General features: G+C 34.3%; 2 protein-coding genes and 2 non-coding genes across 4 annotated transcripts; 1 reads left to right on the top strand and 3 right to left on the bottom strand.

Moving 5' to 3' along the window:
• Positions 1-261: 261 nt before the first annotated feature.
• On the bottom strand, positions 262-11,088 carry LOC123665202. The gene is made up of 5 exons (XM_045599544.1): positions 11,002-11,088; positions 10,405-10,489; positions 5,108-5,217; positions 2,895-3,072; positions 262-658 (listed from the first exon to the last, which is right to left on the bottom strand). Exons 1-5 carry the CDS (start codon positions 11,086-11,088, stop codon positions 603-605), a joined length of 516 nt encoding a protein of 171 aa, XP_045455500.1. The 3' UTR covers positions 262-602.
• Trnac-gca lies at positions 6,703-6,774 on the bottom strand. The gene has a single exon. It is a non-coding gene; the product is annotated as a tRNA-Cys (tRNA).
• On the top strand, positions 10,209-10,280 carry Trnac-gca. The gene has a single exon. It is a non-coding gene; the product is annotated as a tRNA-Cys (tRNA).
• A 2,714-nt stretch (positions 11,089-13,802) lies between the features above and the next one.
• Positions 13,803-16,097, bottom strand: LOC123665127. Its single transcript, XM_045599472.1, has 4 exons — positions 16,005-16,097; positions 15,195-15,368; positions 14,485-14,647; positions 13,803-13,882 (listed from the first exon to the last, which is right to left on the bottom strand). Exons 1-4 carry the CDS (start codon positions 16,095-16,097, stop codon positions 13,803-13,805), a joined length of 510 nt encoding a protein of 169 aa, XP_045455428.1.
• Between the last annotated feature and the right edge of the window lie 1,768 nt (positions 16,098-17,865).

Genomic DNA, 17,865 nt, shown 5'->3' with positions numbered 1-17,865 from the left:
ATGCGCACTTGTGCTTAGTGACTTATTAAAAAGACATTCTACAATAAAAAAAAATTACGGGTGGTCGGTTTTTAGGTTGCGTCGTTATCACTTATTTCCTTAATGTAAAGCTTTTTTCTAAGTATTATTATCCTTTCTAAACGTTTAATTTATTTTAGTACATAAATAGAGATTAATAAAAATGTTTACCTCTAAGGATAGTTAAATATTTACTATCAATCGTTCTATTTCGGATAAAATCATTATGGAAACGAAAACAAGTTTTAAAATAAGATTTATTTTTATGACTAAAAATATTATAAAAATATCCATAAAGTACATTAAACTCAAATCTTGTTTACAACGATTGATTGTTGATTACGATAACAATAATATCATTTTAGGCTATTCTAGTCAATAAATTGCGAAATCAAATTTTTTTTTTAAATGGCGTCACAATAACAATTCGAAAACCATTATTACTTTTAAAATTCAATTAATGATCGTTACAATAAATTTAAATATCTTCCAATCACAGTCAATGACGTCATCGTTCACGTTCAATTTCAACCAATCACAGCCTTCGTGAACATTACACCGCCCGCATTCTTTGTGGGTTATAATTAACTGTATATTCCCATTACGTAACTATTGGCGACGCATATGAAGTATATCCATACTGAAACAACATGAAATAATGTTATTTATGTAGGTCTTTACCAAAGAGATTCTGGTGATTTCAGGGCTATAAAATTAAAACATTTATTTATTCATTTAGTCGACTTATAGGCTTTTACAATTGCAAGAGCTCTGCTATGTTTTAGCCAGTCGTAGTGTACTTTCGCTTTGTCAATGTTAGCGCGGACATCGGCAGAATTCACAAAAATCGAGGTGCTATAGCCATAGCCGCTGGTGTTGTCAAGAAAAACGGAGCAGCCTATATGAGGAAGTACCTCAACCTTACAGAAGATCACAGCAAAACAGCACGGTTATTAAGTAGTGTTGTGCTCCTGTGATGAGTGAGGTGACCAGAGCTTCTGGGTTGTGTCAGGAGTAGGGTCAGCAATACGTTTGCGATGATTATGGTGTTGCAGACGTCTTGCAGGCCACAAGTAACCGTTCACCATAAGGTAAGTCGTACGCTTGTTTGTTGTGTTTGTTAAAATGTTTCTTCATTTTGTGAGTTTGTAACCTTAGAATTTTTCATCTCCTTAAGTTAAAAAAAAGCATTAGTAGCTCCGCTAATATTACAGTCGATTATGAGTAAATAGCAATCACTTAACGTCCTACCAAGCTGTGATAGATAAACTAAAAATATCACGACTAAAGTATACGTTGTATAATGTCTAAATACAATATAGATGGAGTTCACTCCTTAACAATCAATATACTGAACGAATGACCTCGTTACGTTTTTATTATTTATTTGATTCGTTTATTTACCATTTGATACGGTACTAATCTTTTTCTTAGACCAGTAAGGCTTTTTGTGACTTTAGACAGTCAGTCTGGAGGAGTCAACAGTCGTGCGTCGGAGTTGACACACACCTTTTGGAGTTTACTCCTTGCAATGAAAAAAATATGAGGAGTAAAATCTACTGAACGAATGACCTCGTTACGATTCTTGTAACGCCATCTATCGGAACGCAATAGGGTTAATAATTTACCATTTGATATTGTATTAATCTTTTTCTTAGATAGTAAGACTTTGTGTGCCTATTTAGACAGTCGATCTGAAGAAGTAAAATCCAGTCGTGCGTCGGAGCTGACACACATACTTTTTTTTTAATAAGTAACTACGACAATATGATGTATTTATGTAAAAGACGTTATTAATACTGATATCCATCTGTGCTCTAGATAGTTGCCATCAGTGACATTAAGATAAAGGTGTCCTTACAATTGTAATAACACTCTAATTTATTGAATAGAATGATTCAAAATGGTTATATTTTTCATCTGAATATACAAAAATAAAGACGACAAACACGTGTCGCATATTTTTGTATTATATTAGACATTTTATTTCAAGGTGATATACATATTTCTTCTTTGAAAAGGAATGATCTTCCTTTGATCGTTAAATGAATACCTCTTATAAAAGCTTTGCCCACGGCACAACCCACGCTTCCTTCAAAGACGATTTTTAGATACGTTTAGACTTTGTGACTGATATTATTGAATTATCATTTCGACCCCGAAATATATATTTTAATGTATAGTTTATATATATTTTTTTGGACAAATAATTAACTTTTATAAAAGCGAAGCAAAAATAATTTAAAAAGAAACATTATATCATGGCCGATGTCCGGTGTTATAATTTTAAAAATAAATGTAATAATTAAATTTTATACTTACTAATACATATTTCATTATTTTCCGAACTTTACTAATATGTTTTTTTGTTTTAAATGATTTAAATTGAATTGAATTGATTGATTAATGATTGAAATTGAATAAGTACTGATATATTAATATTGTATAGAATGTGTTCAATTTTAATATGTTGTATTCAGGATTAGTATATATCAGATTTCATTCGATTATAAGCAAGTTACGATAAGGAAACTAATTATTATCTACTAGCTGACCCGGCAAACGTTGTATTGCTATAACTAATCACTAACATATCATAAACCTTTTTCGCAACAAGCTGCATCTTATGGTATAAGTATGATTACGATGGGTGCAGTAGTTTTTGCAGTAGAATCGAACAAAAAAGCGGCTCTTTATTTATTAGTATAGAAGAATAGTATTCGTATATATTAATGATTGTATTGATATCTAATTCAATGATTTTCAAAGCGGCCCTCCGAAAAAAAATGGAGCAATTAATCTAGATAAAACATAAAAAATGTTCTTGAATAAAAAAATAAAAAATAAAAATACTATATTAAAATAGAAAAACTTACATAGCAAGTAACCAACGATTACAACAAGCAAAGCGGATCCGGACAACCAGTCCATACCGCTCAGGATGCAGCTCGTCTTCATCAGACATTCGAAGGCGGTGCCGAACACCATGAGGAACCCTATGATGACGTTAAGGAATGTCACCCAGACGAAGATTTGGACGAGACCTTCAGCATCCTAGAGATATGTGTAAATTAATGTTTGTGACGTAAGAAGCGAGTAAGGCGTTGTCGATCAGGGCGAACATGTCGACTTGCAGATTTATTCGTTGCTTTTTAATGATTACTGTATTTCCTTTTATACGAGCAGTATGTGGGTCACCTATACTCAGAGATTGTATAACGCCTTGCACGTACAAACAATGCCTTCAGGGCATTGTTAGGAATGCCTCGGTACTGTACTAGTATGTTCACGCACGCAGGTGTCGAATGTTTCCCGGCCATTCCACGCAAAAAGCAAGCTTACTTTTAAGGCAAGTGCGTGGCATCCACAACAATGTTTTGAGGGTCATCGCTGAACTCTCTCCACGGACTGTCCGCTGGTCGATCATATATGTGACATTACGAAGTCACTTTTAGTTATTAAGTTCTAATACTTATTTTTGCTAACAATTATAAATCTTTTGTTATCAGATTGATAAACATTTTTGATTTTTTTCATTTAAATCAGAATACCATGACGTTTCAAATATCTTGAAAACGTGACTGAGTATTTATAAGGCGACCAAATCTTCCAAATATTTGGGTGATCAAAGTTTATTTGTTCTAGCTTTAGCGGCTAATTTTCAAAAGGAACGTAACACGAAGTTCCAAGGAGGAAAATTGTATTCCAAGCTTGAAATTCAATTTGGCGCGGATCTTGCGGAGGAGCGATCGTGTTTGCGTCATATTGTTTTTGGTCTAGGAACAATTTGCCTTTCCAAATAATAAATGATACGCTTTCTAAATTGAACTGAATTTTGATAGCTCGTAAATGTAACACTACTGCATATATTATATAGGACAAGGAATTTTGAAACTATTGGTTTTTCTTTGTGCATACAAATACAATGTTTTTGTTTTGGGTGTACATTTAAGTTTGGTAAGGAGTAAATCTTGGTTTTTTGCTTGTTGAATGTTATTGTCTCAGGATTAACTGACTAGGTTTTAATTTTTTTTGCTATAAAATATCAATTACTTATTTTTAACTGCCTTCAAAAAAGGTTACTCAATTCGACCGTATATATATGTATATTTATGTATATTCTGGGATAACTTCGTCGCTTATGAGCCGATTTTGATAATTCTATTTTTGTTGGAAAGCAGATTTTTAATTTAATCGAAAGCCGATGTTTATCATGTGGGCACATTTAATTTTTATCGAGATCTGATTACAACTTTTAGAGTAATCTTTGATAATGCGTATTTACTTGACTAATTTTTCGTCTACCTACGTTGTCATTACTTGTCTAATTTTTCATCTATCTACATTGTCATTACTTGTCGATATAATTGAAGTCGGTTTTTTTTGTTTGCCTACAAACACAATTGTAGTATAACAGTAAGCATAGATGATGCTGAAACTGTGATGTTCTTATAGAGATCAAAAAGATCATTTTTAGTCTTTATGTATTGGTCATACAAATATCAAGTCATACAAATTAAAAGGCGATTTTTTGTATAGGTGGTCGTAATTTAGGTTATATATATCATTTCGACGACGCATCGGTGCAGCGGTCATAGCACTAGTTGTTGCGCTAGCGGCCATGGGTACGATTCTCGCTCATGACAAACATTTATATAGGCCATGCATGGTGTTTATTGTGGTCTGGACGCTTGTGCTTGTATATTATATATCTTTCTGGACCCCCGGAGAAAATTCTCATCATCATCATCATCATCATTCCAGCCTATTGCAATCCACTGCTGGACATAGGCCTCCACAAGATCGCGCCAAAAATGCGTGAACTCATGTGTGTTGCCCATAGTCATCACGCTGAGCAGGCGGGTTGGTGACCGCAGGGCTGGCCTTGTCGCACCGAAGACGCTGCTCCTGGAGAAAATTCTACTGGGGGCCATTGATTGTGAAGCATTTATTTTCTATTGTTATTATCATTTTACACCTAACATAGAACCTTTGTGAAGTTAATAAAATCGTATAGATACTTTTATGTGACAGATAAGAGAAGTCTTTCGTTATTAAAGTATAAAAAAAGTAAAAGAAATACACTCACTGCTAGAGTGCCGAACAGTAAACAGAGGCCAGTGATCATGAAAATAGTTGACATCATACTGATCCCTGAAGATACCAGGACTCCGAGTTTATCCATAGCTTCTTCTGGTTCTGAAAGAATGAGTTAATAATAACACATGCATGTTGATTCTCGAACTTATTTCGAAATTTAAACTAACTGTATAATATCAAAAGATTATTGTGATCACAAATTTCCTCTTTTAATGCGTACTTCAATTTTTTTATTCAATAAAAAAAGGCGATCCTCGTGATAAAATTGTTTCATTTAGTTCCCAGTTTCTTTTGGACACCTTTCGGTGTAAATTCAAACATTATGAGATAAACTCTCATTGAAACATTAAATAGAAAAAAAAAAAATGTCGTTGTAACTGCTTCATTATGTGTTTTGTAAGTCTAATGAAATTAGTATAAAATTTTGAACCATACGCACTTTTTATGATATAAGGGTGGCAGGCAAGCGTACGATCAGCTTGATGGTAAGCGGATATCGTATCCTATAGACGCCTGCAACATCAAGAATATTCCAAGCGCGTTAACGACCCTAACCCCGACCCTGCTCCGGAACTTTGGCTACATTAGGTACTCACCACAGTAATGGAGAATGCTAGCGCGACACCATCTCGCCCCATTCAGGCGGAAGTCTGCTCACACGTGGTGGTTATTGGTCACTAAGAGTCCCACATAACCTCTCCGGTGCCCCCGCGCCAGATGAGTATCCATAAGGAATTTCTCACCGTAAAAAATAGGTATTCACCACAGTTGTGTGGCTACGGCACCAAATAATATAGCCACCCCCTCTCTTCCCGTGGGTGTGGTGGGGGCGACTAAGGGATAACAAGGTTCCACTACCACCTTGGAACTTAAGAAGCCGACCGATGGCGGGATAGCCATCTAACCGCTAACTTTGAAACACACAGGCCGAAGACGGGCAGCAGTGTCTTCGGTGCGACAAAGCCAATCCTGCGGTCACCAACCCGCCTTGCCCAGCGTAGTGACTATGGGCAACATACATGAGTTCACAGATTTTTGGCGCGAACTTGTGGAGGCCTATGTCCAGCAGTGGACTGCAATAGGCTTGAATAATGATGATGATGATTCACCACAGGAAATCAACATTACTATATAGCATAATATAAAACTTCTAAGTATTTATTTAGCAAAGAAGCCATTATTATGCATATACACGCTGCATTGTTTGGCTAAGTTATTACAGAATAGATGCAAAGTATCATGAAGCTTGCTGCAAGTTCTTACAACTTTCGAGTAGTTACGAACTTATAAGTTCTGGGGAATATAGCAGAAATGAGACTGATGAATTATTAAAACAGATGTAAAATTTGTATATCTTGAAAGGAACGGACGTGGTTCTAGGTTTTATTTGTCTTTTAATATTAGGCGTCCTGGTTTATCATACGGCTTATTATGAATTTCTGATATCAATCTGCTAAAGGGTCAGTAGTTTTTGGCTTTAAGGAAAAACGCATTTCTTTTTTTTCATGTATCACTAATTTTCTAATTTTAACGCTGTAAATTGAAATAGTTTCCAAACAAAAAGTAAATAAATAAAGACATAATAGGGGACACCCGGGTTTGAACCGGGGACCTCTCGATCTGCAGTCGAATGCTCTACCACTGAGCTATATCCCCGTTGTCATTCAAAGTGAATAATAATTACATAATAAAACGCATGGTCAACCCGCAGTGGAGCAGTACCGTGGATTAAGCTCCGACTCTTCTGCTACATGGAGACAGAGGCCTATGTCCATCAATGAGATGTTATAGGCTGAATCATACATAAAACTCGAAAATAAGTCAGCACAATGGAGAGATTGTGTGGACGAGACTTTATCTCAAATGCTGTACATAAAAGTCTATGGGATGAAGATATAAATATCTTACAATCATTAAATATTGCATAATATGCAGTTATTACTTATAGTAATTTGCAACCAACGACACTAATTGAATAATGCAAACACACAAGTCCACACATTTTTATCATCTATGCAATTCTGCAACGAATAATAAGCTTTAGATATTCATTTCTTTTTAAGTGTAACGTTGTGCTGGAACGTTACTCTAATAAATAAGATCTTGTAGTAAAGGTTAAGTTTTTTCGCTTTATTTTTTATCATGCTTCTACTTGTGGCGCCATCTATCGGCGTTTTTCGGCACTTCGTGACTATTTGTGTTTCATATCGGCGTTTTTTCTCTAACAGACTTGATAGATGCCGCTGATGTTTTTTGGTAATGATTGATCTTTCTTTAATAAAATCAATTTAATTGTAATTGGAAATTCTAAATTTAATATTCCTGTCTACTCCTTAAATTATAAAGTGGTTTGGTATCTAAATTTGGACTTGGTAATTATAAAAATACAGACTATGCTTAACGCATAGACTTTTGCTTGTCAATATTCCCGAGCGCGGGAAGGAGCGCCTTGCTCGCGTGTCTTTGCTTTTTTTTCCTTGCACTTCGTTGCCGCCGAACCTCGAGACCTAACCTCGACCCTAACTCGGCTTAGGTCCCGCTGGGGTAAGTTCTCATGATATCTATTATAATTACATATTGCTGGTGTTCTTAACTTAACGAGAAAGTTGTAATTGTTTATTATTTTGCTAATTGTGACACTGGTTTCTGAATCGTTCTTTTCCTGACTCGGAACTTTCTTCGTTCCAGGATTTTATTTTAAGATTTATATCTTTAATTATACTTTGCTACAAATCGAGTCACTGCCCTCGATTAATAACGGGCTGACTGATTACCGGCATTTACACCGGTGGAGATCTCCGCCGGTCATCAGACGAAGACGGAACTGAAGACCATCATCGCCGGGAATTAGTCAGGCCAGTGTCCTTCCATTTTACTTTCTAAGGTACGTTGTCGCGGCGTGGGCCAGCTAAGGAAATAAAGGCTGAAAATCAGGTGCCTAACGCGCCTGATTCCGAACCTACCCCTGTTTTCTGACCGCGTGCTACTAAAATTTATAACTTTAAAATTAGTTTACTATCCTATTTCCACAACTCCTAAATACACACAGCGCGGCATAAGACAAGCTTTAAATTTATTCTCATACTATTTCAATATCGTTTGTGGGATTTTATTATGCATTTGAATATCATAACCCAAAAAGGAGACGTTCACTATGCGCAGTCGGAAATAGAAGTTACAATTTTGTTATTCCTTCTCATGTTTATTTTACGATTTTTATTAATAATTACTATTTATATCAAATCAATTGATATTCTTGTATGTCTTGATATGTCTACCTTATAAAAAACATCCCGTATGGAGACTCGAGCTACAAGATCATAAAAGCCGCTAATAACCCTTTTTGCAAAATAAATACAGTCTAAATATCTATAGTATTACATAGACAACAAATAAAACTATGGAAATAGCTAAAATATGTGTATTAAAAGTACAGCAGCAACGTCGGTCGGTTCAGTTCAATTAGGTTCTGTATATTGAGTTTACGTCAAAATTCTATCTCTATTAAGCAAATTCAGAGATAAATAGATTATAGTGAACGGTACTAACGTGCTTCATTATAAAAGATAAAAAGATTAAATAGTTCTAAGTCATTAAATGATATTCCTTTTAAGTTTACCTTCCTTGGCATCGCTGAGTTTAAATTGCATAAGTTTTTCTTTTTCCATCGTTGAGCCTGATTTTATTTATCTATATTTTAACCGATTTTAAAAAGGAGTAAGTCGTCAATTCGACTGTATTTTTTGTGTTACATCATAACTTTTATTATTTTATGATTCTTTTTTTTGTCGCAAACTGGTGCTTTTTATGTGGTCCTATTTAAATTTGAGATTAACTGAATCTGATAACTGCTTTTTAGGTTATCCCTTGTCATGCGTATTGTACTATAGTATATACATATAATGAATGTTTGTCTGTATATCATTTATAGAATCGTAAACTATGCATTTAATCATGTCATGATCTACAGCAAAGTGTTGGGCATGAGCCCGCAAAGGTTTCTGAGTTGGTACGACCAAAAGAAAAAAATATATAAAAAAGCGTAGCAACGCGCGCAGGCAGGGTACTTTTTTATATAAATTGAAGTCTTTTTTTTGTTTGGTACCAGAGCCAATTATTAGAGTGACCGTGTCACCGGGTCTTCCTATATACACTAAATAACTTTTAAATCAAAATTAACGAATGGAACTGATAATGATCAGAGAGTGATCTAATCGTATAGATAAAAATTCCTAATACGGTTTTTCTGTTTCAATGACTAATTCTACTTTATCTGATATTTTTTGTTCGCAACCGATCATTCTATAAATATAGTTTATCTCATAGACAAGTATCTGAAAGTTTATCTGATACTTTATCAGTTGGAATTGAAATACTATAATACTAAATAGTAGATTGGTTTAAATAATCCATCTCTGATTTTAATTAAATGTATGTACGCGCATAGCTTTTGAAGACTGCACAAGATTGGAAAATTCCTGTTTACTTTGTGAGTTACTGTGTGGGAAAAGAAAAATAAAAAAAATAATGCATTTAATAATTTAAAACTGGCGTTACAGAGATCGCTATGTCAGCTAGTTTCACATAAACTTCCCATTGTTTGTGTATAAATGTGATCTATAGCAAAATAGAAAAAAAGACCGCGAAGTAGAACATCAACAACAAGACATCTTAAAATATTATGCTGCTTAAAATTCAGAACTGTCCGACTGGTAAAGTACCTCAACCTTACGGAAGATCACAGGCAAAGAGAATTACTGTCAAATATGGTTGTTTTCCTGTGGTGAGGAAGGAAGTGCTGGGGTCATAGATCCTGGGGTCGGGTGTAGGGTCAGCTTGAAATGCTTCTGGGCTATAGTAACAGTTAATCATAAGGCCTCTCCACCTTGACCATAAGGAGTACGCTTGTTTGACTGAGATATCGTTGCATGAAATTTATTATTGTTTTAATTATATAAGCGGGTATGGATTATTTGTAGATGTAATTATTTTACTTTCACTAATAAGGCATTTTTATATCTTATCTTCTAAGATATAAAATTTAATTATTTTAAGTCATTCTATTGTGATTTTCATCTTTATATATCAGTGGGGATATAGCTCAGTGGTAGAGCATTCGACTGCAGATCGAGAGGTCCCCGGTTCAAACCCGGGTGTCCCCTAATTAACGTTTTACTTCTTCATAAGCGTAAATAAAAATTAATTTCTTATAAATATTTTTCTAATTACTCTTTTACTCTCCTTTTGTTTTCATAAGATTTTTCTAACTTTTCTTAACCTACTTACTCTTAATGTGTGAAGCGTCATGAACTTTATCATAGTTTATATTTGATCTTTGTTCAATAGCACTCAATCCAACAACACCAGTCATCTGAAATATATAAAAAGCCGGCTTAACTTTTGCAGATTGTTTTAATTTAGTTTAGCATAATTAATCACTGCGCTAGTAAGTTGGGAGCTCATGTTATACAAGTAGGTTTTTTCTGAGTTTGTGTTAATAATGATTTTTTATACAGCTAATTAGCAAACAACGGTTGTATTGTACCTGATGGCACACATGGTTGCAAGCTCATTACTGACCCTACCCTTAATTCCCCCAGGAGCTCTGGCTACCGTACCACAGAAATATAACACTGCTTGAAAGCAGTATTATTTAGCTGTGATCATCTGTAAGGTAGAGGTACTTACCCAGTTGGGCTGCTCCAGATTTTAAGCAGGATTATTTCTGCTGTGCCTTACCTCAGTTAGATTATTTAGCAGGTGACTTTGTAAATAGGCTGGTAAAGATTATCTCAGCACTACATGCACCATTCAAACCATAAAATTATAGATTTTGCAATACATTATTAAAAAATGTAATAATTAACAAAAAAAAAAACTTACAATTGCCAGTACTGATATTAGAAGCATACCAATCCGTAACGTTATCAGAAGACAACAATTTTCCACGTCAGGAAATATATCACACATTTTGATTTTAATATAAATATAATCGTATTAAATATACATGTTATTCAAAGTATGACGTATGTCAATAATTTGTCATTAAACTATTATAGTTGGGTTGCAAGGCACTGTGGATTAATGTTAATTTATAAGTGTGATAAAAAATGTTTCGCAGCATAAAGGTATACTGCATGCTTGATGAAAATTGGACCATTAATCACAACATTTTTCTCAAACAATAATTTTTAATATTACTAGTGAGTACCTAATTAGTTAATTATTTAAGACAATTCCTCTTTTGTAGTGGTTAATGAAGGCGCGCAACCACCGGTGGTCGCGGTTTCAATTCCGGTTCGGAATGGACATGTTTTCCGGTCAGGTTTCTTTGTGGATCTTCCTAAAGTATCTCAGAGAGCACGTAGAGCTATCGGTCCCGGCTGTTATAATAAACAGCTGATAACAATTGTAATTTATGGTAGGGAAATCACAAGCTCATATTATTAACCTACTTATATGAAGAAGAAGCCTATGGCCAATACTGGGATGTTACATGCTGAATCTTTTTTTTTTTAACCTTTATGCGATCTATGCTGGGGAGACCCACAAGAATATACTCACAGACACGAAACATATATTTGTATAGTTACAAATATCTGTCCCAAGTGGGAATCTAACCCGTAGCACTACGTTAGAACATCATCATCATCATCATCATCATTTCAGCCTATCACAGTCCACTGCTTGACATAGGCCTCCACAAGTTCACGCCAAAAATGGTGTGAACTCATGTGTGTTACCCATAGTCACCACACTGGGCAGGCGGGTTACGCTACGCGGGGGGTGGGTAGGTGGGGTACGCTAGAACGGTTTTCATATTTAATGCAATTTTACTTTTTACATATATACATTAAATTCGAATATTTTACAATATTAAATATTTACTATTCACAACTTAAGAACTAAATATTTACAGATAGTTGTATAAATCATGTCCGCATGGATCGGGGCCAAGATTGCTGGCAGCTTTCCCCGTTGAATCGCTATACTAATTCTCTGAGCAAAAAATGCACCAGCCTTCTTGTCATCGGTGGTGGCAAGATATTATTGATTGATTGATTTAATGACTCTCAGTTGTAACAAAAGATATTATTTCAAAAAAGCCTTATAAAAGCACTTCTATCAACATTGTCGTCGTACGTCATTCACAATTTCATTCCCCCAAGGCTATCCCCAGCTGTCCCAGGTTAGTCTACAAGTGATATTACAGAACCAATTAACGGTAACAGCTGCGCCGGTGCCTACTTACACTAATAGGCTATTGGCTACATGATATTTTTTTGGAAACATACGAATTTCTATTTGATTAACACGTTGAACGCCAGACCAAAAACCATGTTTAGTCCAGTGGGCCGCGACGGACACCATGTGACTGCCATTATATTGGGTCCAAGAGGCCGTGTCGGACACCATGTGTCCGCATGCCCTCGATCACTTCAGAAGCCTCTAGGGAGCCGACAGACAGTGTTTCGACTGTTTTTACTAAGGCAAGTGACCCGCGCGGCCTCACAGTGCAATAAGGCCACATAGCACAAAAAAAAAATCGAAAACACTTTGAATTTATAGGCTTTTTAACAAATTGTTTCCAAAAATGTTATAGCTGGTGTCTGCCACTTGAGATCTTGGAAAACAATGGGTAAATAACTGTTTCCGTCAGTCGCCCATTATTTTTGAGGTTTTCGCTGACAATATTTGCAGAAAAACACCTTAACAATTTTTTGACGATTCTCGATTTATTGGTGTGGCCCCAGGCGAAAGTATGCTGTCGGACATACGGTGTCCGTCATGGCGTTCAACGTGTTAAGAATCGCTCGCGGTATTTATTAACTGTACAATGTCAATACACGTGAAAGTACAAGCATCCAAAAATCAAATATCAAATTGCAAAGCTAAAATTAAGAAAAAAAACCTATATCCCAAGCAGCAGAGAGCGGAATCAAAGGTTTTTAATTTTTTTTTCTTTACACTTGTCACAGCGGCCCTTTTTACTAATCTGGTTTTGCCTACTAGCGATACATTTTTGACACAGTTTGTATGTAGCTTATCTCAAAATTCTATCTCTAGTAAGCAAGTTCAATACTGAAAATATTGAAACTGGCCGTAGGTCGACAAAAAAGCCTTCGACTCACCTGATGGTAAGTGACTATGATAGCCTATACACGCCTGCAACATCAGAAGCATCGCAAACGAGTTGTTGACCCTATCCCGAACCTCTGCATGAGTTTTCGCTACTTTCCTGGTAGTTGTATAAAAACATACAGCAAGCAGCACAGCAGGATATTTCCTGCTGTGCCTTACGTAAATAAAATATAATAATAATAATAATAAAATATAAATTAATACTTCAATAAAAATATTTAGACAAATCTTGCTACTTTATAGTTTCTTTTGTTTTTCAGATGGACAAAAATAAATACAATTGTGGCAGTGGAATATTTAACATTTTACACATTAATCGCAGCGATTAAGTTACAAATCCATACCCGTATATTCCACTTAGTTGTCTTAAAGAGAAGGGGGAATAAAAGTAAAACGAAGAACCACTCAAAACACTTTATTCGTTCAAACATAGCAAATACACTATAAAGACTACTTGCAGGCTTTTCTACAGAGTAATAAATATCTAACTTCCACAGAGTAATAAATACGTTACTTTCTCCGATGACAGACTTTCTCTGTTTTCAGAACATTGCCTCTTCGCTTGACAAAAACTTTAAGGACATTCGGAGGCTATTTGATACAATTAAGAAATAAACGGTCACTGAAAAAAAAATCTTTATTGTTTATAATTTAAGATTATTTTAACTTATTTGACAGTCTTATGTACGTATCATAGAGAGTAATAAACATAATTGCTTTTATAATTCATTTTGTTAGCGGAATATGTACTGGAAGAAATTTTGTGAAATGTATCTCATGTGTCGCAATGTGGCGCTTTAAGATGTTTGAAATTTTGTTACTGAATCCATTTTTATGCAGAATAATCTTAAATATCAACTGCGTTTTAATCAATGTATTCTGGTGGTATGGAATTGACAAATTCAAAATTTAAGGTATGGGACATACATATATCCGTATTAATTTTGTCGTCTATTTTTTTATAACTTAAACTGAGAGCTATATATTAATCGAATATTTCTAATACTATTCCGTTCTGATCATGACACTAATGTATGTTTCAAATCAACAAAACCATCAAGATAGACAGACGGACAAAGGCACTGACTGATATCATTTTCAGTTATGCCTATGTTAAAAGTACTGTTTAACGAAATTTATAGACCTTGATCATCTTCAAATTATTCCGTATGTGAGGAAAAAACAATTATTTTATTCGAATTTAAATAAAAAGTTCTTATTTACCCAGTACTTCAAAAAACATCAACCCACACAGAGCACCACCAGCGACAATACAGTCTGTATGCACAAAGAAGCAGAGCACAGCCAGGATGAACAACAGCAGGAAAACCGTACCACTGTACACAACTGCACCCCACTGGTATATCAGTATCAACATTGGCATATTCTGTTCAAAAATATTATTCGACATTATTCTGTTGTTCTACAAATGAATCCATAACTATCTATTTTGTTTAGCTGATTTGTTTGTTATATGCTATATTATGTATGTTAATGTTAGTGATTAATATATTATTAAACTAGCTGACCCGGCAATCATTGTCTTGCCGCTAAACGCTATTAAAAATAGGGGTTGATGGTAGAGGGTTGAAAATTTAGGGTTGTATGTATTTTTTAATGTTGTATTATAAAAAATAGAAATTAAAAATTTTGTCTAAAAAATAAAAAAAAAATTTAGGGGTGGACTACCCCTAACATTTAGGGGAATGAAAAATAGATGTTGGCCGATTCTCATAGATACCGGATAAGCACAAAAAATTTCATCAAAATCGGTCAAGCCGTTTCGGAGGAGTATGGCAACGAAAACTGTGACACGAGAATTTTATATATTAGATTATTTTAGTCTGTATTACACATTACCAAATTAGGAACCTCTAATAATAGAGTGTATATTTCCATAAATAAATATAACACATACACATTTGTATACTAACACATATGGCTCCTATTAGGAGCATTACGCTAACAACACAAAGCATGATGGACACAACTCCCAAGATTATTTGAATAGTGTGTTCTGTGGCCGCGCTGTAGTAGGAGAGAACTGGATCCATACTCCAGAATCCCTTTACATGACTTACGTTTGGCGCTAAGATTAGTCCTGAAATCTTATAAAAATCCAAGTAAGATGAATACAAAAAAAAAACATTAAAACAGAAAAACCAACTAAAACAATGAGGGAAAGTCAAAGCCTAATTTGTCAGGTTCTAACGTCAATTTAAGAAGAGCTTAACGTTCTGAAGTATTCTGGGTCCTAAAGTACCTACTTGAAATCGAGAGGTTTTATTGGGCAGATAACGTGAGTTTAACCCAAACAATCAACCGTGTTTGTTAGGAAATAAATTCTGAGCTACGAACTAACGAAATTAACGTTGGCCCTTTCATTTTTAGCGGTTATATGGTTATAAGCTTTTGTTATACAAATATATTTGACATAGAGATAAATAATAATAAATAAATAAATAAATATTTACAACATACACACACGGTCATCTGTTCCTAAAGTAATGCTTGTGTTATAGGTACAGCCGACTGGTATAGCTACTTTTTTTTGATAAACTTACATTTAAATAATACATTTATATAAATATATATTACACCCAGACTCGGGGTGAGAATCGAACCCACAACTCCCGGAGCAGAAAGCAAGGTCACTACACGCTGCGCCAACGGGCTAGTCAACTGCGCCAATTCAGACATAATATAGTGATTGATAGATAGAAATAAATAGACAGTATACATACAAATGAAAAAAACGCTATCATTACAGTCCCAGCTCTTAGGAAACAGCAGAAGCAACAGCTTATCACAGTAGGCAGTCTGTCCATGTACTTCATTTTGAATATTTTGTGTTGCTAAAAATCACTAAAATTTTAAACCATTTTATAAATTTCGACGTATTTTTTTATTTGATGTATGACAACTTTTGTGACGTTTTTTGTTCTTCTAAATTGCTGTGTCAATTTGTGAAGCAGTTAATTTATACGTATTTTAACGTTTATTAAAACTGTGTTTTATGAATAACGTATTTATATTTGGGGTTCGTTTGACGTGGTTTTAGGAGCGTAGCTATAGTAATTTTAGCTCTGATTAAATTGTAATCCACTTTTGAATGTTCAAAGGATGATAAAAATTATTGTCTAAGTAAAAAATATATGGATGTTAACAAGTTTGAGGGATAGCGAATTTGAGGTTACATCATAATTAATTTCAAATCCTTAATTTGATCAAAGTTTTATTTAGTTTTTTGGTGAAAAAAAAGGCTTTCATGATATCGGCGTCAACCACTCGACAATTCAAAGTTGCAGAGAGAATAAAACAGAAAACTCGTAAGAAGGTACATTTCGAGACAAATTCAGACTTGTACAAACATGTATCATCGTACACGAGTCTTTTTTTTATTATATAAATTAGTTTGACACCAAAGAGGTTTGACATACACTTCCGCACGAATTGGTTGTTTCAGTTACTGTTACTTTTTCGTTGTATACAGATTAAAAGTTTGTGTTAGTTATGAGTCCTGAAAAGTATAAATGCTTGACGATTGCTGAAAAGAAAAAGTAAGTCGAAAAATAGAGAGAGGTAAGAAGAAAGGTGACTTTTGTCATTGTTAAAGAATAGCAATTAATAAATTTGTATGTAATAATTGATCAACACTTAATAATTCGAAGTTTTATTTATTTTCTCTCAAAAATTTCGAACCATTTGATATTTCGAACACTCGATAATTCGAACACTCGATAATTCGTAATATATTTTGAGTCCCCTGAGTTTCGAATTAACGAGATTCGACTGCACCTGTTTTAGGATAACCACCAGTTAGCGGTAAGTCAAAGTATGTTGGTTAGTTCAAATATTTATAATATAACTTATGTCTTGAACAGAGCCAGAAACAAAGAAGGCGCTGTACAAAACTTGTCCATAGACTTGTCAAAAGATGGCGTTTGAGAACAGATATTAAAATTAAGATACTACGTTAGCTGTTGAGTAAAATTTTGGATTGCGTTTCAACTTTGATCTTTATAACAGAATTTATTTTTGCTCAGCACTGTAACAACACAGTTTAGGTATAAAGCATATTGCACAAAAAAAGGTTCTCTTACATAAAATTTTTTGTGTAAACTTTAAATTCTTTATTTGAATTGATTTTTATAGACATTAATTTGTAATTATTTAATAGTATATTGTAAAATTAAGGTAAATATTTAGTTACTATTTACGAAGTTTTATTTTAAAGTTTAAAAAGCGACCTTACGTGGAATGTTGGCTAGTACACTGTGATTACAGTGGCGTACCATAATTTACAATTTTAGTTTTAGTCCCGTAATTACAGGTCTTGTTCTAGTGCTTGTAATTTTAGTTCGTTTCGTCACTTCAATTTCACAGTTTTCTTTTTCTAATAAGCGTTTAAGTTTTGGATTTGAATGATTATTATATTTTTATTTTAAGTTACATGTTTCTTTATGGCAATAAAATAATATAGTAGATTTAGTATAGTACAGTAAATAGTTCTCTATCATATAGCATATATTTCAAGTTAACTGAGGTAGGGAACAGCAGGAAATCTCCCGCTAAAAATATGTAGCAGCCCGACTAGGGTAGTAC

This window comes from Melitaea cinxia, chromosome 23 (genome assembly GCF_905220565.1).
Source record: "Melitaea cinxia chromosome 23, ilMelCinx1.1, whole genome shotgun sequence".
NCBI lineage: Eukaryota > Metazoa > Arthropoda > Insecta > Lepidoptera > Nymphalidae > Melitaea > Melitaea cinxia.
Note: the sequence above shows the minus strand (reverse complement) of the source record. Positions and strands in the feature narration are given on the sequence as shown.